This window comes from Pseudochaenichthys georgianus, chromosome 5 (assembly GCF_902827115.2).
Source record: "Pseudochaenichthys georgianus chromosome 5, fPseGeo1.2, whole genome shotgun sequence".
Classification (NCBI taxonomy): domain Eukaryota; kingdom Metazoa; phylum Chordata; class Actinopteri; order Perciformes; family Channichthyidae; genus Pseudochaenichthys; species Pseudochaenichthys georgianus.
The window spans coordinates 34,801,831-34,829,032 of record NC_047507.1 but is presented as its reverse complement, the minus strand read 5'-3'; the positions used below and the strand labels follow the sequence as shown (position 1 = coordinate 34,829,032).

Genomic DNA, 27,202 nt, shown 5'->3' with positions numbered 1-27,202 from the left:
TTAAAAACACCAATCAATGTGAGTGCATATATAGAAGAGGTATAATACAGTAGTGTTGCAGTAAGAATTAAGTATGATCCATCAGCCAGAAGCAATATGCTTATAATACCAATTTTAATAATGATACAAAATAAAGATGATCTATGTGATTATGTCAATTGATTATAGTTAAGCATTGAATATAGTATGACTTATGCATAAAATATGCCACTTACATGAGTCAGAGGTCGTCAGTTTAACTAGGTTGAAAGGTCCTCAAAAGTTTGGGAACCACTGCCCTAATCTACAAGACAATATTCCAGTGGTGGACAATACTTAAGTAAGTTTACTCAAGTACTGTACTAATGCGACATTTTGAGATACTCTAGGCAACTTAAACTCCACAACATTTATTAAATAATAAAATGACAAGGTAAAGTAAGGTGTACAGAAGAATAAACGCTTTTCTTTTCTGGGCTATATGTGAATTTGATGGAAATACATTTACTTAAGTACTATGTTGATTGCAGGTCTATTCCAATACTAATGGTATTTCTACACAGTGGTATTACTACTTTTACTTAAGTAAAAGAGTCCGCCACAGATATTTTCTATCATTATGTAATATTCAATAAATCCAATCAAACAAGTAGAAGAGGAGGAGGCAGTTCCAGTGACAGGCGGTAGGGGGCGCCAACCCGTCGCAGTCGTGGAAATGAACTGTAAAAGCCAAACAGGCTGCGTTAGCTTCACTGTAATGACGTTAGCCTGCTGGATGGTTTTTTCTGCCGTTAATGATTTAGGATACTGGGGACCGACATCCATGAGCCTCTCCGGTCTTTTGAAGCACAGCCACCGTGACCTCCTTGAATTCAGCCCCAGTACCGGGCAACCCTGAAGGTATGTTGCTATTGTGACAGCTCGCTGCCTCTATCCGGAGACACTGCGTAACGTCAAACCGTTATGCTAGCTCTTTAGCTAGCGTTAGCATGCAAGGATACTTAAACGGCAAAACTAACGTCAGTGTTTTCCATCAGTGACCGGGACACCGCGCGGCGGTTAAAGGAGAATTTTAGATCGAGATGTCACGAAGCGGTGTTAAGTTTTATTCGCAATGTAAGCTGTTTTAAGCTATTTTTGCTGACTTAGCCTAGCTAGCGTGTTGTCAGGCTAAGGTCAAGAAGCTGCTGGCCAGTCTGACAGCTAACGCTAACTAATATGGTACCCAGGGGTCTATACACGTGTAATATGTGGCAGATAGCCTCGCTGCTAATAGTTAACGCTGGCTATTATCAGGTTTAAACTGGGAGCTGGGCTGGTGTTGTATTCAAGAAGAAAAGGTAGGTATCTAAAAGTTTAATTAGCTTAAAGCTAGCTTGGTGGAAATATAATTAATGGAGGAGGTTTCTAGATGGACTGTCTGCTGTAATGTATTGTGACAAACATATTTGCAGTAGTAACTAGGTTGTTGTTACTGTATGACGTGGTGCAGTGAAGGTTTAATTTGTACTATGTTTATTTGTTTCTGTTGCACTGTGCGCGATGATGCCCACGCTGCTATATGTTATCATACAACTGATACAGAACTGTTTTATCATTCTGCTCCATAAACGACCATAGTGTTAGTAAATAAATAGACCGACATCCACCATTTAGGTACTTCCTGTCATATCAACCATAGTGACTCGAGGATGCGATGCATTTTTACCTATATGTAATGCTGAATATCATGCTGAACAAAACAACCAGTCTTTTCTATGTAATACATGCAGCTGGCTTCACATGTGATTGATGAAGACTGTTTAAATGTATTAATGTCAACATTTGAGGGGACTCTTCCTTGCCTGGTTATTGTCAACTAAGTGGATTTCAAGGGCATGTGTCCAGATCTCCATACCTAAAAGTTTGGGATTTTAATAAAGGGAAATGTCTATAAATATATAGTTTTCTTAGTTACAAATAGTATGCAAAGGTATGGAATATTTCTTTAAATATTTATAATGCTTAAATTGAGTTATTCTTTGAAGATCCAAAAGGAAAAACTATATTAAAGACCTGACTAAGGTATCGTCTTCCTTTCCTCTTCTTAATATGAATAGTTGGACATCTAAGCTCCCTTGTTTTTAACTGTAATACATGTTTTTTTATTGAGTTAGGGATGGGCTTATTATGTAAGAAAGTCATACACAAAATGTATTTGAATGTAAAACATTTGAAAAGATTGTCTATGTGGCACAATATGTTTTCCCCCCAAATCTATTTGGTTGCTACAGATTTATTACATGAAAAACACAAGCCCCATTTTGTGCTTATTCTCTTTTTTTATATATATTCAAACCAATTCTATCAATTTGGAGGAATGTTTATTAAATGTCTAAATGGAGTACCTGTACTGTACCTGAAAGATATGTGTGTAGTGTGCTGTCAGCTTGATGAAGTATAATTTAGATTTTAGATTATAATCTGATAATTTAGCCATATCTAGGCAACCAACCAAACTCTGGAGTACTTCTACCCAAGACCTTGAGTGCTCCATTTAGTCTAATCTTTTCTTTGCCTTTTGTTTCTAATGGAGAAAGACAGATAGAGGAGCGTGCAGACGTTGGGCTTCAGCCTGCCTTTTTGGTCCCAAAGATGTGATAAATGGTACATGATCCCATCATGTATTTGAGTAAATGATGTTTATAAAAAAACACACGTATGTAATTTCATAGAATAATTCAGATGACTGAATTACTTAAAGGGCAAATATTTCCCAATTGAAGTAACGACTGCAGTGAGTTTTTAAATTGTTTAAAAGAAGACCGTCTGCATGATCAACAATTACCAATGAATTCACAAACATCAGACACACAGACCTTTCTTTACATCATCAGGAGAAATTCTGCAAAATTGTCCTGCCTTAAGGTTACATTTGGCCTTACAGATTACAGAAGTGATTGTGGTGTAACTCTTGATATGTTATACCACTGTTTAGTCTATTTTATTTCTTTTGTGTTCAAAATCCTTTTATTATTTAGAGATATTCATAATTTGTTCATAATCTGAGCACGGCAGGCAAATAGCAGTTTCCACGGGGGAAATGTATCTGAATGGACGCTGTGACTTGTGTTCGTTTAATGTAACCACACGTTTATTATTCAGGTAATGATGTTACGCTGGAGGACTGCATTTTATGGAGATGTTCAGTTATTTACATTTTTTTGCAAATTACAAAATGAGTTGTAATCACATGTATACCAATACCACAGTTTTGTCCACAAAACACAAAACTTAACTTGAGTGTGTGTTGCTGACATGAAAGTCTCAGTTGTTGCGGTAACGCCGCAGTCGGTGGTTCGCGGTGTGGTCTTAGTCGTTGTTCTGACTGATGTTGACGTTGTCTCTCTCAGACGATTGTTGATAGGACAGTGTGTTCTTCTAGAACTGTGTGTGTGTGCATGTGTATCTGTGTGTAACTCAGCAGCTGTTGATTTGTGTCAGGGGACATAAGCCGCAGCTGTGCGTTTTCGTGTTTTTCCCAGTTGTAGTTTGTGATTTCTGTAGAAAGACAGATGTGTTTGGGGTGTCTCTCCCACAGCGCTGCATGATATGGAAAATGAGCCGGATCCCTTTCCCTGCACTACTTTCTCCGCTCCTTCCCTGCCTCCTTGTGTTGATCAGTATCTCATACTTTGTTTAATTGCTTCCTCTGTACTTCATTGGTCCTCATTTCCTTCATAACTCCTTTCTCACTTGTACTCCCTGCAGCACATCCTCCATCATCATGATTTCCATTCATTCATTCACTTCCTTTCATCCATCTCGCCACTTAGTCGCTCTACCAAAAAAAACGCCAACTATTTTGATGATCGATTTATTGTTTAAGAAGTTTTTCCTGCAAAGATGGCAGAAAATGCTGTCTCTCAAATGTTGAGATGTCTTGCTTTGTTATGCTTTAAACAGAAGAATACAATAAAAACATCTAGGATGAACACTATTTTCTTACATTTTTAGACCAAACATTTTCTATCGCAAAATAGTCCATAATGAAAATAACCTTTCTATCACAGCCTGTTTTTGGAGAGTCCCTGTTCTTTAATGTTCCTCTTATTTGCTTCCTTACGTCTTTCCTTCCTTCACAGCCTCCTACTTTCCTTTTACTACTTCCTGACTGTCCTTCATACATTCCTTTTTTCCTAGTTCTCCACCACCTAATTTATCATCCATCACACTTAAACCAACTTCTCTATCATAGTGTGTGTGTCAGCAGTACCTACCTCCATCCCATATTTAGCATCATTTACTGGTTATGCTGCGCTTCACTAATGCATCCACTCAGCAATAAAACATGCTCAAAGATGCTGAGTTAAGACATTATGATGGGAACGATGATGATGATGATGATGATGATGATGATGATGATCTCTTGGCTCTTGCACCTGACCTACAAATCATTCTGGGATATATCTTGAACATTGAATTGGTCAAGTTGGGACATTGCAATGCTTTGATTTTACATTGCAGACCAGACAGTTTTTCAGTTGCATTATTATATGTATTATCTGTTGAAATGCATAGCTGGGTTGACAGTCATTTCTTGCAGTTGGTGTATGTTTTACGTAGGGCTGCAACCAAGGATTATATTATATTTTTTCTATTAATGTATTACTTTACTAAAACCTTTGCTTTAAGAAGTTAAAACAATAACATTTTGATCTGTTCTGCTTTCAAAAATAATTGTTTTTAACTCATTATTCAGTCTGAAATAGTGTTTATTTTTTCCTTTTCTTTGCTAAGAGCAGTTAAGGATAATAGAAACATGTTGATTCAAGAGTTGTCATAACTGTTAATTGATTTAACAACAACCTTTACAGCTGCGTCCATTATAACAACTTGTCACCAGGTCTGTGGCTGTTGTCATTTCACAATAAGGTAACCGCTCTACATATAATATATTCACTTTGCCTCATAACTTAATCTCTTATTAAATATTCCCAGTATTAGGACAATTATTTTCCAGCTGTGTTGATATATATGATTTAGGCTAATTTGTTGCTTTACCATTGTTTAAGATGTTTGCAACTGTATATGAGTGTGGTTGACCTCTGACAGATAATAACCTGCTGACCAAACACGTGTTTCTGTATGCAGGTGGACCAGGTCTTTGTTGATTGTAAGCACATTTGGTCAGTTGTGTAAAATAAGTGTTTTGTTGGTGAGAGACACATTTTGCAATCCACTTTGCTGCGATTGATGGAGCCGAGTAGTGCCGAGTAGTTTTATTATTCATTTTATATATTACATTACATTACATTTCACTTGTTAGACGCTTTTATCCAAAGCGACTTACATACATTCAGTACTGTGGGCAATCCCCACAGGAGCAATTTGGGGCGAAGTGTCTCAGGGACACAACGACATGCTGACTGCAGTGGGGTTTGAACTTGCTACCCCCTGATTCAAAGTCCAGCACTCTATCCACTGAGCCACAGCCGCCCCCTATATCAAGTAAAACATTAATTATTGATTTATTGGTCAGTCATTTGAACAAATCACATTAGGGTTTGTAAACTCAGGCATGGCATTTTTCATTAGATGAAAAAAATGTTTGACTTTACATTACATTGATCATTCAAATATGATGTACATGTATCTGATAAATACAAAAATGTTTTTGTCACTTTTCCTTTTCTATTCCTGCATAAAAGGTTTTTTAAAGATGTCTGCTTGACGTTTAACGTAACAAACCTCTGTGGCTCGAGATGTCTTCGTTTTGTGGTTTTGTCTCAAGATGTCATGGCATCTCTCCGGTTTTTCCCCTCAAGTTTTCCCCACAAGTCAGAAGAAATCATTCCTCACTTTTAATTCTGGTTCATGTTAATTCCATCTGCAGCAGCTATTCATCTAACTAATAGAGTGGTGCAGTGATGATGTATCCTTGTAGGCCGACCTGGAAGTAAGCTGCGCCTGGGTTCCATCGACAAAAAAGCAATGGCAATGGCAATGGCAATGGCATTTCTCCATAGGATTTTGGAATATTGTAAAAGATAAGATCTGTGGAAAACAAACCTGTTTGATAAATGCACGTTTTGTTCAGCCGGATAATATCCACATGTCTACCCTACTTTTATAATTTTGTAATCATAAATCTAATCTTCAGAAGCAAATTGCTAATGTTATGCTATAAACGAACTACAGCCGAGTACAGCAGGGTCACGCGACTTCAACGTCACGCTAACTTAAGATCAATATTCAAAAATACAGATTCCAAATTGTACAAGTTGAAGCGTTTATTTTTACAGTTTGCAAGAGCGCAGGTACTTGCATTCAAGCAGAACAGGGCAAAAGAAACTTAGCGGGAGTGTTTACGTGTTCGGCGTAATAACGTACAACGTCCTCGACAACTTCTGTAGTCCTATTCAGCCACTTGGTAACAACCATCGTTTTTCAGACACTCTTCAGAAATCACCAGTGGAGTCACTGCTGATGTGTTTAATGTGGTAGAACAAAACGTGATCCGTCTCTTACATTTGTGTCAACCTCAGACCTTATTTCCAGCTATTTTCCAAAAACTAGTTAGAAAAACCCATTGACTCTGAAACGAGGGTTAGCAAAATGCTAACTCACTTCTGAGTTTTAGGACTCGTTCCTGCACCATTCTATTCCTTGTGTAAAAGGGACATAAATAGAGAGCAAGAGTAGCAGTAGTTGTCAAAGTACTTTAATCTAGTGTCGCTGCTATCGTAGTACTTCACACTACCGCTGATGATGTAAGAAGTACAAATTGGAAAACACGTAGCCAGAAGAGTCACTGGCAAGCGTGGAGGGTAAACATTTCTTATCACTTGAAGGCAGCTTAAAATACTCAGATCAAGGCCAAAAACATTCCTAGATAAAGCATTTTAAATGTGGGTTTGACTTAATTAAGCGCTTAAGATAACTGAAGAAATGGCCCACTTTCAGACTCGGATGTTATTATTAACTTTAGAGAATATTCATATCCTCAACACCAAAAGACAGCCGAGATAAAGTAAGTTCATGTGGTGTATTGAATCCAATGAAATATATAAAAAAGCTTCTCTGCTAAATGCGTTGTTTGGTAAAATTGGTTAAATAAAGTAGTCGTAGTAGAATTTATTTTTGCAAGAAGAATATATGTATTCTAAAAGCGTAAATACAAACAAAAATGTAACAATCCTGTAGTGGCCTTAAAATGTTCTGAAATACCAGACAGTGATTTGCAATTCAGTAACTCACCTTTTTATTTTAAACTAAACTATCAGGATGTCAACATCTCCTACAAATCAAAATGTTGTGCCATTCATCAGTACCCTTTAAACTTGACACGGATGCAACTCGCTGCCAAACTACGCATTCTACTATTTAGAGATCCCTGGAAGTCCTTAATTGGCTCTACTTACTAAGGAACATACACACACACACACTCACTCACACTCACACTCACACTCACACACACACTCAGACTCACACTCAGACTCACACACATGGTCCATCAGTCAAAAATAGCAGCTTAATCAGTCTACCGGTGTCGTAGAGCCCAAGTGAGCCTCAGCTTTGTCCCAGTGATGGCTGATGATGTAAGATACTCTCACTCAGATCCTCTAATGTGATTTGCTGGCTGCTCAGGTGATTCACCACACCTGGCAGAACATAGTGTGACGATTAGAGATGTTGTTGTTAGGTTGTTTGGAGCACGTACTCCTGAGCTGCCTCCTACAGGCATACGACAGGTCTGATAGACTAACGGTGGCAGACGTAACTGTCGGCTGTCGGCTGTTGTTTTTCGACAGTACCTTTGTGACGGGGCAGCCAACACTGCATGGATCACCGAGCTATCTGACACTGAATCCAAACACATTCATTTTACATAGCACACAAAACAGCATGATATGAAAGCAGCCCACAGCTATAACACAGGCTACAAAACAACCTGGTTTTCATGTGTTGTTGACATACAAAAACAAATAGTTGAATATAAGATAAAACTGAATATTATTTTCTGAGATATTCAGCCCAAAGAGAAATAAGAAGATACAAAGACAGAGAGGGAGCTGAGCGGATTTGGGCAGAGGGATGAGGGAAATGGGGAGGAGGAGAGTGTGTTTAGGAGACATCAGTTAGGAGGCAAGTCGCCCTTGACTCTGCCCTCCACCAGCCTATTCCCAGCCCTCTGCATCACACTGCATGCAGGACTCTGCCTGCTGGAAACACACACCTGTTGTCTGTGTGCCAGGAATTCAAGACCACCGTATAGAGGGGTAACCACACACCAGCTGTTCACTTAACACCCCGATACCTACCTCTGTGTGACCAGATACCTTTTGATCTCAGACAACAGCCACGCTAGAGGCTCACAGGCTCTCCTGTACTGGGGCACAGAGATGCTTTCAGCTACATGCTAAGAGCAGCATGCTAACATGATGATGTTTATCGAGTATAATGTTTTATCATGTTCATAATCTTTAATCTATTGTTGGCTAATAGAGTGGTGCAGTGATGACAGATGTTGGTAGGCTCAACCAGAAGTGAGCACCATAAGGGCTCCCTCTAAATATACTTCGCTAGCCAATACAAACACGAGTGTTACATAGTGATGTCACGCTGTTACAGGAGTAAACAAAGGAGTCCAATGGAGGCGTTTCAAAAAGCATAACACAAGTTGATGATACTTGCACGCTATGTTCAGCAGGATCATCTCCACACAGTAACACCACATTTGTAAGAGATTAAAAAGCTAACATTTTGGGGAGTCAAAGTTATTGCAAGTCAATATATAATCTTGATTTAATAACCACTGTGGATTCTCCCACTGTTTGACAGCATTATTTGATATACAATAACAGTGATTGAAATTCAGTGATGAACTAATGCTTCTTTGCTTTGGACTTTTTTCTGCCGTGAAATATCTAAAGTGTATTAATGAATAATGTCTTGGCACATGCTGAATATGTGAGTATGCAGCTGGACCTCAGAAATCTTTGATGCACGTGTGCTCATATACTTTTGTGTTGGATAGATGCTTCTGTGTGTGTTGCCGAGTGCAGCGGAACGTTAGACGTCATGGATCATCGGGGTGATTCCACTGATCCCAGAAAACAGAACAGATGTGACCTGATGTTTACCGTTTGCTGCTAACTTTAGAATGCATTCCTCATGGGAAACACTGTTCACAGTGTCTGTATGTGTGTGCGTGTGTGTATCTGAGGCGCGTGCTCAGTCAAGCTGGGATCGTGACTTGAAATCAGAAGTTAGATGTTGACATTTCCATCGTGGCTCGATGCGGCAGGGTGCTTTGAGCAGTCTTGTGATGTGGGCCCAGTGCGAGTGTGTGTCTGTGTAACAGGAACAGGGTGGTGAAAAGCATTTCTTACCTTGAAGACATGATGGTGGTTTGAGGTTTTCAAGGTTGCCAGCGATGTCTGGGCCCTGCAGCTTCTCACATCAACAGCTCACTTGTAGCACACATAGGTGTCATTAAATCAAAGGTTTCTATTACACAATCCATCAGTTACTAAGTATCAGTGATGACAATTACAATGGAAGCTCTCCAATGGTTTGCAGGTGTCATTTTTGCTTATTTATTTATTTAGTTAGATACACGGGGTGTTTCTCAATGTCGAGTAAAGCTGCTCCAGAGCCACTATTTCAAGCATACTACGTCATTGAGTGCCGCCGAAGTCCCACACAAACATACGTGGACGTACTCAAGAACGACGCAGGAGCACAGAGTACCAATGAACTGGCCAGATGTATGGAGAACCGGGATGACTGGAATCGACGATGGAGGGCTCGTCTGAGGACGACCTAGAGAGAAGGACTGTTCCAATGTCCAGCATACTTGGAAATCTACCGACCCGGTGTACTTCGTTTGGAGAAATTTCGAGGCTGCACATGTGTAGACTCCCTGGTCTTAAAATCCCCACAATGCTTTGCACACGGACCAATTTCCCCAAATCTGTGGCGGAAAATGTAAGGCGCACACTTGTTCGCCTGTTCTACTCTTCGTTTTCCGAATGCCAGGAAGTAGTCTTTCCTCGCTTCTGAAGCCAGTGACTCGGAAGACATGTGCTAAAGCGTACTCGACATTGAGAAACACCCATGGTCTAGTTCTGGTTGTGTCTTTGTAAGTCAATCAATTCCCTTTCTTGTGAACTATAGTTATTCAATGTACACTATAATACACTAGTTTGCATTGTTTCTGGCAATTGCATGTCCACACTAGGGCTGACGCCAATAAGGACTTTCTTTATCAATTCATCTAATGGATTCTTTTTTTTGTATATATATATATATATATATATATGAATATGAAAGTGCCATCACAATTTGTGTCAAAAGTGACAGATTCAAATGTATTGTTTTTGTCAATGGTCAAACAAACACATACAAAGAAAAACCGCAAATCAGCACATTTGTGAAGCTGGAAGAAGATAAAAATGGCAAACTGATTATATACAGAGTTGCAGAGTAATATTCTTTCAATCAATGAATTGCCTGAAATCACATGTGCCGTTGCTTATGCTAGAACAAATCTAATATTAGACTTATTAACCTTTAGGGAAAAACAAGCAAAGGACACATATGAACTAGAACTAAGAGATGTTTTAAAGGTCATGTAGTAAAAGAAAATGGCGATCTTTCTGATTCAACTCAGCAGGAGTTTGCTTCATCAATGTATGTTTGCTTCTTGGTAATTAATCAGAGAAGCCTTCCATTTGTGAAAACATGTAGAGACTTACACAATCAAGTGGAGACTGCATTGAGTTGAAGTTAGTCTCAAGTCAGCACTGATTGGCTAGGCTTGATCATTGAAACACTGCGTTGGGGAAACAGAGTGTGTGGGACAGAAACTCCCTCTGGAGGGAACAAGGGATTTTCGTCTCAGCAGACCATTTACATGCACACAGTTACAACGCACTACAAGAAAGGGAAACCCTAAAAGCATAATAGGGGCCCTTTAACGGAACACATACATTTGTGGAGAAACTTCTAACTTTACATTTGGAATGTTATTAAAAAAGGTACGTGGTGTCCGTCTTGCTAAAGAAGTTATTTAAAAAATAATAATAATAATGTTTTGCCGCGTCTGAACTGTTGCATATGGAGACTGTGTTTGGTGTTACTCCATTATGTTGAGCCCTCATCGGGTGACTGTCAATGAGCGTCGTGCCTTGCCGTGGCCTTGACACTAACCAGATGATGCCCTTCAAACACACACAAACACACACGATGATGATGATGATGATGGCCTGCCAATCCTCCCCAATCGTCTTTGTTCTCTTATGTCCTCCTCTTCCTTTCTTCTCATGTCTTCAGGCAGGCGAGGATGACTCATATTGGGGGAGCTTTGAGGTGCATTATGGGATATATGGGGATTGGATAGGAGGAGGTAGAGGGGGATTTGAGGAGAGGAGGGGAAATCTTGAAAATATGGCCCAGATATTTGGACACGTGAACATGTATGTGAGAGCTGAACTCGATCCTCTATTCTCCACTACGTGGAACATCAATTCAAAATGTCGTCTCTTTCTTGAATGAATTCACATTTGGAAACAAGCTCTATTATATTTGTGGCGCGTTTATAGATGTTTGATGTCATAATAAAACCAAAATGGTTTTGTACTCGCATTGTTTACGCATCCTGTGTCATGGTTTCAAATGCTAATCATTTATTGTGGTTTTTGTTTTGGATGATACTCGGCAACACACGGGCTTTGATTTCATTCTGCTGCTCGTTGTATTCAGTAAATCCTGAATATCAAATAATCCTTATTGACAATGATTTAGTATTAATATTGAATTAGTTGAGTTCTAAATCAACAGAGAGCTGGGTTGACATATGCGGTTGTTAAACAAAACCATGAACTGCATCTTTCAACATGTGTCGGAGTGAAGTGTGTTTCAGGAAGTGTTCCTAATCATATAGTAGGGTTGTTTTATTTACTTGAATTGACACATGATTATGATTGGATTTATAAACCAAATGAGTTACAACAAGATGTCTTTTCTGACCCTGACAGACGGTGCTGCTGCATGTCCTCTTATTTAACTACGTACAGAATAAAAATGTGTGTGTGTCTGTATTTGAAGATGATCTGTGTGTGCGTGCGGACACACGTATTTCCCTCTGCGGGACAGTGTCTCGATGCTGACGTGCTGAAACAGTTGATGTCAACTGTTTGTGGCAACATGCCCAGAAAACTGAGTTTGTGTTTTGAACATCATGTGTCAGGGAGTTTGTCCTCAAATGTGTTTTTGTCAGGCTGTTGTTATTCTGAACGTGCTCCACCAGTTCAAATCACACTCAACCCATTGTTTGAAAAATAACCGGAGATGACTTCACCCATCTTAAGAAATAATCATTTGTATTTATTATTATAAATATATATTTTAGTTTTTTTAATATTGAATGTGTATGTATGTATATACTTATACACTTATTTAAATTGTACTTATTACATTATAATCATAATTGTATTTGTAGGATGTGTGTGGGGCCAGGGTATTTTCTTTCATTGTACCTGTCAAACACATTTATACATTTATCCCAAAGATATAACCGCTCTCATTAATATGTGTTCTATTAACAATGGATCTGATGACTGTTTGTAATGATCCTCCTTAGCTCTTCAGTTTAGGTTTAGTTGCAGCAGATTCACAAATATACATAATATAAACTCGACTGGTATTTTGTATTTCCTCTCTCTACAGGAAGTGGTGACCCTGCCCTCCTGACACCCTGATTCCCCCTGCCTCCCTCCCCAAAGTCGTTGCCCCGCTTCCCACCATCCTGACTGGGTGCCCGTGCTGCCGGCGGTGGATTAGAGTACTCTGATTGGAGGCTTTGCGAGGTGGTTTTTCGGTCTGGCGCCGCCTCCCCCAGGGGCCGGCGTGCGCTCCCAGCAGCCCGTGGTGCCCTGCGCCCCCCCCTCCCCATCACTGCACACCAGAGCCAATGCCCAAGGTGAGACCAGGACTGCCCTGATATGTAGTGTGATACTCAGAGGACATAGAATACATTGTTGGTTATGTTTTCAGTATTCTCAGGTTAAATGAAAGACATTTTATAGACTAGAATAGAATCTCTATCAATAAAGGAAACTAATGAAAGGGTAAAGCACCACTGAAAATCAAATATGTTGGCGACGGGTATTTTCAAACAAATCGGCCATCGTAAGAGCATACTTCATCTAAAGAGTGCTTAACTGTGACGCAAATCCACATCAGTTTTCTCTGACACCTTAAATCCTTCTCTCCTCGGCAGGAGGAGGCGCGGTCCGTCCGCCAGGAGCCATGTGCCTCCCTCACACCAACAACATGGAGAACAAGTTACAGGGGGCGGCGCAGGGGGGAGGGGCTACACTACGATCACGGCCAGGAGGCGTCCCACTGGAGCCCTTCATACACCAGGTGGGTGGCGATGACGTGGGTGACGGAAAAGCTGACGTTATGTTCCAGCTCAATGCTGATGATACGGTTCTTTCTATGAGAAAGAAAACCTTCACGTCCAGGTTTTTTCCAAAGAAATGCGCTGACGCTGACGGTGTGCTCGGAGAGCCTTATTCCGGTGTTTCATCCAAAAAACAACATAATGACCTCTAACTGCCGTGATTTGACAGATCTGTATTTGTCATTGTACAAGTACAACGAAATTACAACAGACTTGGCACCTTGAGTCTGTTGTAATTTCGTTGTACTTGTACAATGACAAATAAAGTTCTATCTATCTATCTGCATCGCCCCTTTACTTTTTATTATCGATTGGTGTTACCCTCTATTTGTTGACATTGTTTTTCACCATAAGCAACAACGGGAAGATTTTGTATGAATACAGTTCGTGTCTCCATGAATGATGTCCCCAGCGATTCTCTGAGAGTTGAGATATGTTCCACTCACAGCACTCGAAGCAGCTGCACATAAACGACAGAGCACTATATTGACAACCATAGAGTTTCTGTCATCCTCTGTCTGTTTTTCGTGTGTGTGTGTGTGTGTGTGTGTGTGTGTGTGTGTGTGTGTGTGTGTGTGTGTGTGTGTGTGTGTGTGTGTGTGTGTGTGTGTGTGTGTGTGTGTGTGTGTGTGTGTGTGTGTGTGTGTGTGTGTGTGTGTGTGTGTGTGTGTGTGTGTGTGTGTGTGTGTGTGTGTGTGTGTGTGTGTGTGTGTGTGTGTGTGTGTGTGTGTGTGTGTGTGTGTGTGTGTGTGTGTGTGTGTGTGTGTGTGTGTGTGTGTGTGTGTGTGTGTGTGTGTGTGTGTGTGTGTGTGTGTGTGTGTGTGTGTGTGTGTGTGTGTGTGTGTGTGTGTGTGTGTGTGTGTGTGTGTGTGTGTGTGTGTGTGTGTGCAGGTGGGGGGTCACACCAGTATGATGCGTTATGATGACCACACTGTGTGTAAGCCTCTGATCAGCAGAGAGCAGCGCTTCTACGAGTCTCTGCCTCCAGACATGAAGGAGTTCACTCCGGAGTATAAAGGTCAGTCACAACTCACTGATTTGAAGTATTGCTGTCGCCATGGCTGGATTTGGGTTGTATATCCTGACCTATACAAATCCTATTTGAACAGCCCTGTTATTATATGATGAGCAGTTCAAATAGCTACACAAAAGAATACAACAGATATATATAAAATGTAAAACAAAACAATTTGTCATATTCATTTAAAGATGAGAAATGCTTTGAGTGAAAGTAAAAACATGTGCACACCGTCTTGCTTACTGCTGGACTAAATGATTTGATTGAAATGTATCAAAATCAGATTAAGGTAAAATAAGATGAGGAATTCAAACAAGGGTAATTGGAATAACATATAAGAGACAGTATATACAGCAACATCTACAAAATGTCAACATATTTACAGATAAGAATTATTATGTTAAATATATATCCAAGGAAGTTGATATGATGTGCCTGTGTCACTCTTAAGATATCTCTTTTTCAGTGTTTGCATGACAGCAAGCTTTTATGTTTTAATTAAATGGTTGATTATTATGAGGTTTTTTGCCACACCCCAAGATATGTTGCTTCCAGAGAAATCCAAGTCCCTTTTTTTACAAACAAATATTTGTGGGCCTTATTTCCTTAGTAATAGTAGTACAGTTGAAGATAGACAGGAAATAAAGGGCATGACTTACAGCAAAGGGCAACAGGTCAGAGGCCGCTGTACTTAAATCAAATGGGCTTCCAGGTCAGCGCCTCCTGCTACCCCGTATTTCTCACACTGCTCTAAACTGTCTTTACTGCTCTGGGTTCAGTGGCTGGTGCAGAACCAGAGAGAGACCGAAGTACGGATGTTTACTCGCAGTGAAGTGTTCTGGCTGCTCTGCTCTCCATCACCAGCCACATCATGTAGCTGCTCTCACTCGCGTTTGCTATAGTAACAGACCCAAACACACTCTGACAGACAGACAGCACACACACACACACACACACACACACACACACACACACACACACACACACACACACACACACACACACACACCTCACCCTATCCTACAATATGTGACCTTATTATCATTTAAGCAAGCAATGTAAAAGAGGAAAACATTTCACAAGAAATGTGTCGGGTCACAAGACAGCATCAACAAACCAAAAACAAACATTTAGTTATGAATAGAATGCAGTATTTATTATATGTAAAACAAAACAGGAGCTGTTCAACATTGTGAACATTCCTTGAGTACATAGCGGTTTCACAAAGGAAACTAAACATAATGGTTGCTTACTTCCAAAAACAACCTAATTTAAAATCGTCTACAGTTATTTTAAGGCAAATTATAATTCCTAAAGATTTTATGGTTAAATATAATTTCTCTTAGTTCCAGCTTTTTTCTTCGTTGCTGCTTAACGCCACTTGCCATCAGTCGTCATTATGTTAACCAACAGTTAATTATTTAATCCATTTGGCAGTCTCAAGAAACGCAATGCATTCTGGGGCGTTTGAGTATGTCCAATAATCTGACATCTTCTACTCAAACATTCTTGGGAAATGGGTTTACATCAAGGCATTTCTCATATTCTCAAAATACCAGATACTATACGGTTGAAGCCAAGTCAGTAAAAACACTAAACGACTTTTGCTCATAATTGTACATTTAATATCTAGATTGTAATTTAGACGCATTGTTTTAGACATTAAAAACATACTAATTAAAGAAAATAATATTCTTTGACACCCTCAAAAAGGTGTGTGCTTAGCTGTGGGGCTTACAGTAATCATATGCCAATATGTTTAGACACCAAAGCGCCTTAAACCAGTTGCCAGCAGACGGTGAATCTCCCGCTTAATGTGCAGACAGTTTATGATGATCAATGTGCTTACAAACACCAACGGGATTATTTTGAGGTGGTCATGATTCAAAGGTTAAACATCACTACCACTACACTGACCTGCAGCTCTCAGATGATCTTTATTCCCACCAGTTCACCTTGCTGGTGTTGGCGGTCCAAGTGCCATGACAACAGTGATCCATAAGAAGTCTATATTTAGCCCTGGACCTCTGCCCACTACCATTGTCCTGCTGATTAAATAACAACAGACAGACAGACATAGAGAGAGAGAGAGACAGGGAGACATACAGACATAGAGAGACAGGCAGACAGGCTGACAGGGAGACATACAGACATAGAGACAGACAGACAGACAGACAGGGAGAGAGAGAGACAGACAGACAGACAGACAGACAGACAGACAGACAGACAGACAGACAGACAGACATAGAGAGACAGGGAGACATACAGAGAGAGAGAGAGAGAGACAGACAGACAGACAGACAGACAGACAGACAGACAGACAGGCAGGCAGGCAGGCAGGCAGGGAGAGAGACAGACAGACAGACAGGGAGAGAGAGACAGACAGACAGACAGACAGACAGACAGACAGACAGAGGGAGAGAGACAGACAGGGAGAGAGAGACAGACAGGGAGAGAGAGAGACAGACAGGGAGAGAGAGAGAGACAGACAGGGAGAGAGACAGACAGGGAGAGAGACAGGCAGGCAGACAGGGAGAGAGACAGACAGACAGACAGGGAGAGAGACAGACAGACAGACAGGGAGAGAGACAGACAGGGAGAGAGACAGACAGGGAGAGAGACAGACAGACAGGGAGAGAGACAGACAGGGAGAGAGACAGACAGACAGGGAGAGAGACAGACAGGGAGAGAGACAGACAGGCAGACAGCTGCAAAGGGATGACTCCGAGTCTGTCAAGGTTGTTTTATCCACAAATTGTTTGGCATTATCAGATCAAATGTCTCCTTGTGTTGTCGTCTGTGGAGGTCAAGTCATGTTTGGTGGACCAGGTCTTTGGAGTTGATTTCCCACTATGGAGCTAACTGAGTGTAAAATGTCACTTAGTGGAGATGCTCTACTCTGCTCTAAAAATAACAGCTTAATGTTTACATAACAAATCTATCTAGGTTTTTCATCTATAATCTGCTCCTCAATTGGATTTACAGAACATTGACTACATCTTAATACACAGAAGGGTAGTTAGTATGATGTTCCTGCAACACACGCCTTCATTGATTAAATATTCAGGTATTATTATACATTAATCTCTGTGTGTCTGCCTTGCAATTCAATTTAATTTGGCAATTCTTGATTTGTATAGACCATTTTTTCTTTCGTTTTTCACATCTGTAATTCTGAGTGTAATACAGTATTTCAAGACTACATGGTAAGAGTATTTGTCCACCAATTTAAAGTCAAAACTGCTGCACCTAATGAGAAGGTTGTTTGAGAAACCCTTTGAACAGCCTACCGAAATGACAGATTGAGGTTTGCCAACGATAATGTCTCTGACCCTAACCATGTGTCTGACAGTATATGTGTTATTGTGCTTCAGGTATGGTCACATGTATTTTCCATTGTTTCTTGTCTTACATTTTTTTGGAACTGCCATGAAGTATCATCAGATCGTATCTGACCTTCCTGTCTTTATTTTCTCCCTCCTGTCAGGTGTGGTGCTGGTTTGTTTCGAAGGCGACTCTGACGGCTACATCAACCTGGTGGCTTACCCGTACGTGGAGAGCAACATGGAGGGAGGGCCCGGCGAGCACGAAGAGCGTGACCCCCCCGAGAGGGAGCAGCCGCGGAGGAAACACTCCCGGCGCAGCCTCCACCGCTCTTCCTCTGAACACAAGGAGGATCGGCCCGACAGGAGGGAGTCACATGACCCAGAGGCCTCTGATAAGTAAGATCATATTACTGGAAGGAATTGTTTTAGAGTTGGAAACATTTTCAACTGGTTAATTTATACTTATTTATTATTTAAATGTCTAATTCGTTCCACAACCTTTGTTCCAGCTTGAGGATTGTATTATTTGTTCTGTTTGATATGATAGTGAATTACTTATCTCTGGAGTTTGGTCTGTTGGCTCAGGGAACTGCTGCCTCAAAGCTGCTGCTATGGCCTTTTTGGTCAGGGCATTTGATTAATACATGTTTGTAGAGATGTAAGGAGAATTTCAGCAAATGTAACAAAATGAATTTTAGACTCGACTAGATGAAAAGACGTGAGTGTGCGCAAACTGAGACAAATTGCTGTTGGAAGTGCAAAATGTAGGTGAACATGTGCTGTAATCACACAATAGACTCTATTTGAATATCTAGACTTTCATTTAGACATATTGTTTGGACTTTTAGAAATGACCAATCAAATAATAATCCTCTCTCCTCCTCTGCAGTCTTGCAGAGCTGAAGAGTCCGCGGCTCGACCCGAAGCTCTACTCGGACGTTCCCTTCCAGATGTTGGACTGGAACAGCGGTTTGAGTTCAGAGAAGATCTGCCACAACCCCTGGAGCCTGCGCTGCCACAAGCAGCAGCTCAGCCGCATGAGGTCCGAGTCCAAGGACCGCAAACTCTTTAGTATCCTTTCTCAACCAACCACATGCTCCCATTCTCACTGTGTGCTTTGCATTTCAATCAAGGGGTACAGTAGTTACTAGCTTTCCCACGGCTATCAAGTTTACACGTTATAATCATTTTAGAGTCAATTCAATGAACCTGAAATTAGTCATTTCATCCAATGAATCACCTTATTTAATGTAAGGAGTTTGTTCTTATTTAAAACGTGTAGCTCTGGAAAATAAATGATACCTTAGATTTGTTTTCGTCAGACTACCTTTTCCAACATCAAAAATAAACTTGACCTTGTAAATGATGATAAATAATGCAAAAATATGCATGGAGGCCTGCGGTGTCACAGCACCTGAGGGAATATGGCTGTAGACATTATATAAATATGTTAATACAAGCACTGAGTAACTCATCTAGTGGTGCTGGCTGAAAAAGATCATCCAGGAGAAATCCACCGCGGCACATATCACTGCCCACTTTGTGGAGTTGAAGTTTCGAGCTGCAAAACATTTGAAGTAGTCAATTGGGCTTGGGAAACATTGAAAGTGTTTCATACTAATAACTTATTTATTCATTCGGTAAATAACCGACGGATTATCAGACGATACAAATAGTGGTCAGTTGCAGCCCTGGTGGAGTGTACCAATGCAATGAGAGGCACTGAATGTAAATGTCAGTGAGACTACGGAGGAGGTGAGGTTATCAGGCCAAAGGTCATGTTTTGATCTTGAGCTTCAAAGAAAGCAGCTGTTTGGAAAGCACAACAACACACACAGTGTCCTCAGCGAGGTCCATCTGTGTCCAGGCAGAGCAGCTCCAAGCTGCTGTGGACGGGTCGGCTTTTCACTTCGTCTGTCCTGTGCCTAATCATATTCATCCACTTCTTCTTCTAACGTTTTGATTTGACTAAATCATTTAAACTTACATTAGTTCCCACAAACACGTTGCAGTCTCTTTAATTTACCATTTTTTAAAGTTATTGTGGAAAAAAATGGTCAAAGAATGGAATTATAATTCATTATTGGACCTTTACACTTCTCTTTGTGCTTCTAGAGCTGTTACCATGTTTTTTTCTGAATGAAATGCAAAACATAATAATCTGTTGTGTGATCTTCTCCACGCCCACATAACAAGATGGGTGGAGAAGATCAGGAATGATTTGTTTTAGAAAGAAAGGTTTGCTCCTTGACCGCATCGTTTGAACCAGAGTTTCTGCTGTTGGAGAACGTGGTTCATCACTTCTCCTACCCCTGCATCCTGGACCTGAAGATGGGCACCAGGCAGCACGGAGACGACGCCTCCGAGGAGAAGGCGGCCCGGCAGATGAAGAAATGTGAACAGAGCACTTCAGCCACGCTGGGAGTCAGAGTGTGTGGCATGCAGGTACAGCAACGCCTTTACAATGATCAGCTGAGGATGAAGGGCGAAGTAATACAGGCTCCTTCCTCTCTAGGGCACATGTCAATTTGAAGTCCTTAGGTTTGTACTTTCGTCTTTGAAAATACTTAAATGTACATACACAGACATGGGTCATTGAATGTTGAATGTATATATTTTCTGCAAGAAAACAAATATAAATTATTCTTTATAACAAAAAAACGAGTAAATAGGCTGACTTTAGTTGAAGTTGCAACATTTGTAACACCCCACCTGCCTGAGAGACCCTTGTCCAAATAAAAACATTGTTGTTACATACATACCTGACCTTACCTTAACTCTGCTGTGTGAGGTTGTGCCTGAAATGAACTCTTAAAGTCTGTGAATCTGATATCATGCAAAGTTTAAAAACTGTGCTTGGGGAGGAAGGGTTCACATGTAACAGGATAACCTAATCAGGATACAAGTATTCCCGAACATAAAAGAAAGATATTATCAGATTACTGTTATTACTTTTCTATAAGCTGTACTGTTCTGTAGGTTAACACTTTAAGTGTCTATACGCCTGAATCTGAATCTACATGAGTTTGTGTGAGGTTAATTGTACGTATTAAACTAGAGAATTTTCTGTCAGCTCAGACTTTCTGCTTTTTTAAACTAGTATGTGCTCATGTGTTTCATTGTTGGTGTACAGACTACTGCCTGAATAGGTTACTGATACGAAATATTTTACAGGTAACTAGTATTTGTAATAGAATACATTTTTAAAGTAACCCCTTCGAACCCTGATTGAACAACTGAAGGCATCAAATGTCTAATCTTAAATATGAACATTTGTACCGATGCCGTCAGCAGCAGGTGTTTGACTGTTCCCACTCTGTGTCCCTGCAGGTGTACCAGCTGAGCACCGGTCACTACCTCTGCAGGAACAAGTACTACGGCCGCGGCCTGTCAATCGAAGGCTTCCGCGAGGCGCTCTTCCAGTACATGCACAACGGGAAGGGTCTGAGGCAGGACCTCTTTGAGCCGATCCTGAAAAAGCTGCGCAGCCTGAAGGAGGTGCTGGAGAGGCAGGCGTCCTACCGCTTCTACTCCTCTTCACTGCTCATCATCTATGAGGGAAAGGTGAGCTCAAGTTTAGAGACGATATTTCATGCTCATTTTCAGGTTCATATTTGTATGTAGTGTCTCTACTGGGACACGTCTCCATGCTTTGATGTTCAGAAAGCTCTTTATTCTTCTCATACTGCCTGTGCTGCAGCACCTCTTTTCACCCTCTGTCTGAAACCAGAGCCCAGTCTGCTCTGATTGGTTAGGAGGCCGGCTCTGTTGTGATTGGTCAACCGCTTAGAGATGTCCCTCCAGTTAGCCTATCATGTACAATGTGTTGGAGCGCTAGCCAATAGAAGCACAAGTTTTACATAGTGATGTCACTATGTTAAGGAAGTAAATCCTCCATTGGAGGCATTTCAGGCAGAGGGGGAGTGTGTGGGAGAAATCTCCCTCTGAAGGGAACACAGGGATTCTAGCCTTTGCACACAAACCTATAGAACACTTCAGGAAAGGGAAACCCCACATGTTTTCATCATGCTGATTCTTCCTGATTCTGTCTGTAGGAACCTGAGCATGCAGCGTCCCACCAGAAGACTCCCGCGGCCCCCGCAGAGCCCCACTGTGCCCCCGGCCCCCACGCAGCCCCAGGCGCTCCCTGTGAAACGGTCATGAGCAAGAACCCAGACCCGGGGCCTCAATCCTCTCAGGGGCCTGCTTCCGCTCAGGGACCTGGACTGATGGCCTCCCCCTCCCCTCGTCCCCCCCCACAGGCCCCACCCTCCAAGTCAGACTGCCACTCTTTCCTTCCCCCTCTCCCTTCGCCTCACCCCATACAAAAATCCTCCTGCCCAGCTCCCAACTTAAGCTCCTGCCCTCCACCTCCTCCTCCACCAGCCCCCCGGCAGCCACCCCCCCTGGTGGACGTTCGTATGATCGACTTCGCCCACTCCACCTTTAAGGGTTTCCGCGGCGACACGGCGGTGCACGACGGCACGGACCGGGGCTACGTGTTCGGACTGGAGAGCCTCGTCAAGATCCTGGAGAGCCTGCAGGACGACAACCTGCCGTAGCTCCCAACACACACAGACACACACACACATACACACACACACACACACACATTTGTTATGAGTTAGTTCAGGTCGTGCGGTCGTGTTTTCTAGAGAATTGAATTGGTTTCGCTGTAAATATGGACTGAGGTTCTTGAGGGCGTCACCATGGTAACGCGGGCATTCTACAGTTGAGTAGTTACTATAGCAACAGCCAGGAGGCGGGACAGTGGAGCCAAAATGGCTGCAACCTAAAGCTCATATGAAGAAACCTTTGCAAAACACACACCTTTGTATTCTACACTTGTGAGGACCTACATTGGCATAATGCATTTAGTTTTACATAACCTACAGTTCACCCGAAAATCTACTAATTTTTCCTTCTCAGCCACACTGCTTCTTTTCAATCTTGATTGTTTTGGTTTAAGTCGCCGAGTTATGGAGATATCGTTGATGTCGGCCTTATCTCCAATGTAATGGAACTACATGGCCTGTGGTGCTAAAAGTGCCGAGATCTGCAATGTCTCTTTTCACTAATCATATTGTTTCATCGAGGTACTCTTTCTTTCTACCAAAGTACTCTTGCCAACCCTCATCCTTTATTAGATGCATGCCTCAACTATACGATGAGAGGCGTGTGTGCGATGATACAGTTGGCCGATGTAGTTTGGTAAAAACAAATTAGTTCCTACATTAAACTGCTATCAACATGGTCTTTGGATTATCTTGAGGATCATGAGTTTTCAAATATATTTGTGGCACTTTTAATGCCATCTAGTTTCATTCCACTGGAGAGTAGGCAGACATCTCTCGCGCTCCAACACCAAAACAATCTGCTTTGATTTATAGCACCACAGCTGAGACTTGTTAGAGTCCCCTTGCACTCGCAAATGTGTTTCTCTTCTTCACCGTGAACTTCTTGCTTCACTGTGAGGATTATATATGTGTTTGACACCAGAGGGATATTTTAACATCTATCTGCAACAGAAGGAAGGTTGCTCTGTGCTTTCCTTAAATCTGAGTTTTAAGATGTGTACATGTGAGTTTCTCAACTGGTTCGGAGCCAGTCCTGATTCAATAAAAGGGGCAAGTAGTCACTGAATTTTAATGAGGCCTTTTTTGTAGAAAAAACACCGAAATTACTCTTCAAAGCGGATCACTTCTCTGTCTTAAAATCCGTTGTAGGGGGTCTTTAAACTACAGAAAGGAACAAAGCAGATGAAAGTGAAAAACATGCTTCCTGTGTCAAACTCACGTAGGTTATTCTGCACAGTGAGGATGAAACATCGAGTGAAATAAAAACACTGAAACACACACACAAGTCAAGGGGGTTTCATAATACCACTTCACACTATGAAGGATGAGAAGACCATCCAAAAAACATCCTTATTCCCAAGGTTGAACATTTCAATTGGTCCTGATTAAGATATACAAACAACCGCACTCTATACACACACACACACACACACACACACACACACACACACACACACACACACACACACACACAGACATCCTGGGAAAAGTTGTCTGTGGACAGAGCGTCCTCTGCACGACCAATCAGCTGCATCCCAGGGGCCGCCCACAGAACACTCACTTTATGTCCCCCCCCCTTGCTCCTCCCCCTCACTCCCCTGACTCCTCCCCTCTTCTCACCCCTCCACTCTTCTTCGCTCCTCTTTCTCTACAGAATCCAAACCCGGACAGATGAACAGACTCTTTCAGCGTTACCCTGAAAACGCACTCCAAGCATCTGTTAAAGCAATAGATGGATGTGATAGACTGCAATGTTTTGTTTGTTTCAGCAGTGCAGAGGGCAGCATTGCCCCACAGGGAGAACGGGGATAAAGTATAAACATAGAAGTAGGCTTAAGGAAAGGGTATAGATTATTTCTTTTAAAAAAAAGCGCTGTGTGTCCGTTTTTGGGGCTTACGTCAAAAACGTTAGTAGTCGGTGTCCGTAAATCATCCTCTGGGTTTATTGTGTAATACTGAAAGCATAAGTGTCACTTCCCTAAATCTGGTCTGCTGATATTTTTCTTATTCTCAACAAATCCCATTTAAAAGAAAGACTCAAACCAACAATTAAATGATCCACTTACACCAATTGTGTGTATCAAATTCCTGATGTATCTTCTTCCTCTCATCCATGGAGCTCCACTTTTGTCCAAAAATTATTAAAAACACACCAATAAGCCACACTATTCGTCCTTCATTAAATACTCATTAGAGCACCAATTGTGGATGAATCTGCTGCGGAAAATAGTGCCCAACAAATGCACTGTCCTCCTGTTTGAGTAAGGTTTGCTAACAACTACAATGACCAGCTGATTTAGGAAATGACTGAGTCTTTCAAATGTGAGATTTAATCTCCTTTTTTGTATCAAATTATTTTTGGTGGTGTTTGATTTGATTGCCAAAGCAAGAGAGACTCTATGGGGACGTTGTGTTTTATCATCGGCCCCTCGGGCTCAAGTGTCCCTTTCTTGACATAACAGCATATGGCCAAACATATTCCCAAAATGTCCCATTAATAGTTGTAAGGCTCTGTTGTGTGGATTGTTTGTTTAAATGTCCTTTATAAGCTCTAGCGCTACATATAAATATTCACCAAGTTTTAAGAGATGGACTAACACATTGTTGGTTTGGGTCTTTGAATGGGATATATTGACAATAAGAAAAATATAGAATAACACCAGCCTTATTCTTTAAGTTAGGCCTGTGTGATATGGTTGAATAACAAAAATATTTATTAAAAATTAATATTTTTCTTATATTATATACATATATATATATATGTATATATGTGATAAAATCACAATATTGAACAGCTGCGCAAAACCATACGAAATAATTAAATCCATTGAATTGAATTGTTTTCCATAAAGAACAAAACCTCCATCTTCTTTTCCCAGATTTTTAAATTTGTACCACATTATTGTGTTAACATGATGTGTTTGAATCATCATGAGTTTTAAGTTTTTTTAATCATAATGTTGCCCAGTGTACGGAAGCCCTGAGAGGCAAGTGAAAACTTTTTCCCCAAGTTGATGTAAAGAAAAATTATCCTGGACAAACCTTTTTTTTTTATATCTGTTTTTAAGTATTTATTTTAAGCCTGAAGTTAAACTATTTAGAGTCATCATTTTACTCACTTGCTTCTCAAGGCTTCAGTAAAATTGTCAGCCACAAAAACAAAAAAAAACCGTAATCTTTAAGTAATTGTCATCAGAATTGGGTATAGTTCATTTAAAGATATCACCATCCTCTTATCTGATTGGTCCTGATAAGACGGTGTTAGCCAATCACATTTGTCCATTTATGCTTCTGTCATCACGTTCCAGAGGCCGGCTGTGACGCAGCGCCGCCCCCTGCTGGACAGCACCGGGAGCTGGAATAAGAGAGAGCAAATATGAATATTTTATTTTTGGTTTATCGAGGTGATAATTTATTTTTTTATTGTACCTTTTACCCATGTGTTTGGGTAAATGTTCTGTCTTTTACATGTATCCCCTTGCCACCCCACAAATGTATAAAATGTAAAGAAATTCAGAGACACAGTGTGTGAAATGTCAGAAATTCGCAGTATTATTTGAGTCCGTTTTATTTGCCGCTGCAGCTTCAGACAAAAAGCGGATTGTGTTTCATGAAGAAAAGTCGCAGTAAATCCAGACTTCAGCTCGCTCAGTGACCCCAACACTTCTGCCTGCTTGTTGCTCTGGTGTGTGTTTGTGTGTGTGTTAGAACAGGTAGACGCCATCTTTAGTCTTTGGTTTGTTTCACTTCACATTTGAAGGAGCTGCATGCACATTAACGTCCTTCTGTTTGGGTCCGTTTCCAGCACAGCGTCAAACTATTTTGAGTCTAAAGCGGTGACGGCCCTCGTGTCCTCAGATAATCATGATGTCTCGTCATGGATATTATAGCCTCAATGCTCGATCAGTTATTAGCAGCAGTTTCTGCATCTGACATCATCCTGACTGTTTGTTAGAACAGTGAAAGTAAAGTGAGATTAAATCTTTCCAGAAGCTTTTGGGCTTGTGTTGTAATTTACTCACAGACACAACAAGTGAAGAAGGCTCCGGGTCAATGAGGCAAATGTTATCAAGCCAGTGTCCTCTTAATCCAACAGATTTACAAAACCTTCCATTGGCTTTATATAGTCACAAAGCTTCCAAATCAAGCGTACATAAAGGAGCTCATTTCAGGATCTTCTCCAGTCTACTGTGCGCTAAAGGAGATCCGCAGAGCTATAGAATGTAAGCAGAGTCAAGTGTGTATAAGATTATGAAGTATTTATATTTTGAATAGATATATAAACTGCTTGTTAACACACAAAAGGGAAACTGAAGACACACGGTTACATTTATTCACAAATAAAACACTTTTAACCCATTGTTCTTATTCATTCTCAGTGACTTGAGGAAATTCAAGCTATACCAAACACAAATGCTTCCTTTTACATGAAACAAATTGGTAGACCAAGGCATAAAAACATCGAAAATCTGACCACAACCCTTTTTGTATTCCCAGGGTCAAATGTTAAATGTATGTTTCTCTGGGCTAAAATCAATCACCTACAGCTAATATATGTAACCCTCAAATTTGGGGGAAAGAAAGTTATCCTTTTTTTGCCTTTTCTTAAATAATTCAAACTGCAATTCAAACGTCCATTTCCCTTAGTTCTTCTGCAAATTTAAATTCAATTACAGAGTTGTTATCAGGAACACCTAGTAACAGAGGGACGATTCACTAATCATATCAAATTAACATTAGCTGCTTGAGAGATGAGTCAAATAATTCAACATCACACATTCAAATTATAAATAAATACATAATAATATAAGGCCTATTTGGCCAAGAAGAATAAGGAACTAAATCAGGA

At 40.9% G+C, this 27,202-nt stretch overlaps 1 protein-coding gene across 2 annotated transcripts; it reads left to right on the top strand.

Annotated features, from left to right (window-relative positions):
- Nucleotides 1–679: 679 nt before the first annotated feature.
- ip6k1 (inositol hexakisphosphate kinase 1) lies at nt 680–26,348 on the top strand. Of its 2 annotated transcripts, none has more exons than XM_034083404.2 (9): nt 680–879; nt 12,694–12,946; nt 13,247–13,392; nt 14,324–14,450; nt 17,938–18,172; nt 18,666–18,847; nt 20,046–20,221; nt 21,107–21,340; nt 21,832–26,348. In XM_034083404.2, exons 3-9 carry the CDS (start codon nt 13,276–13,278, stop codon nt 22,336–22,338), a joined length of 1,578 nt encoding a protein of 525 aa, XP_033939295.1. In that variant the 5' UTR covers nt 680–879; nt 12,694–12,946; nt 13,247–13,275; the 3' UTR covers nt 22,339–26,348. The 2 variants fall into 2 exon arrangements, with proteins under 2 accessions (XP_033939295.1, XP_033939292.1); XM_034083401.2 differs by having other exon boundaries at nt 20,040–20,221.
- Nucleotides 26,349–27,202: the final 854 nt, after the last annotated feature.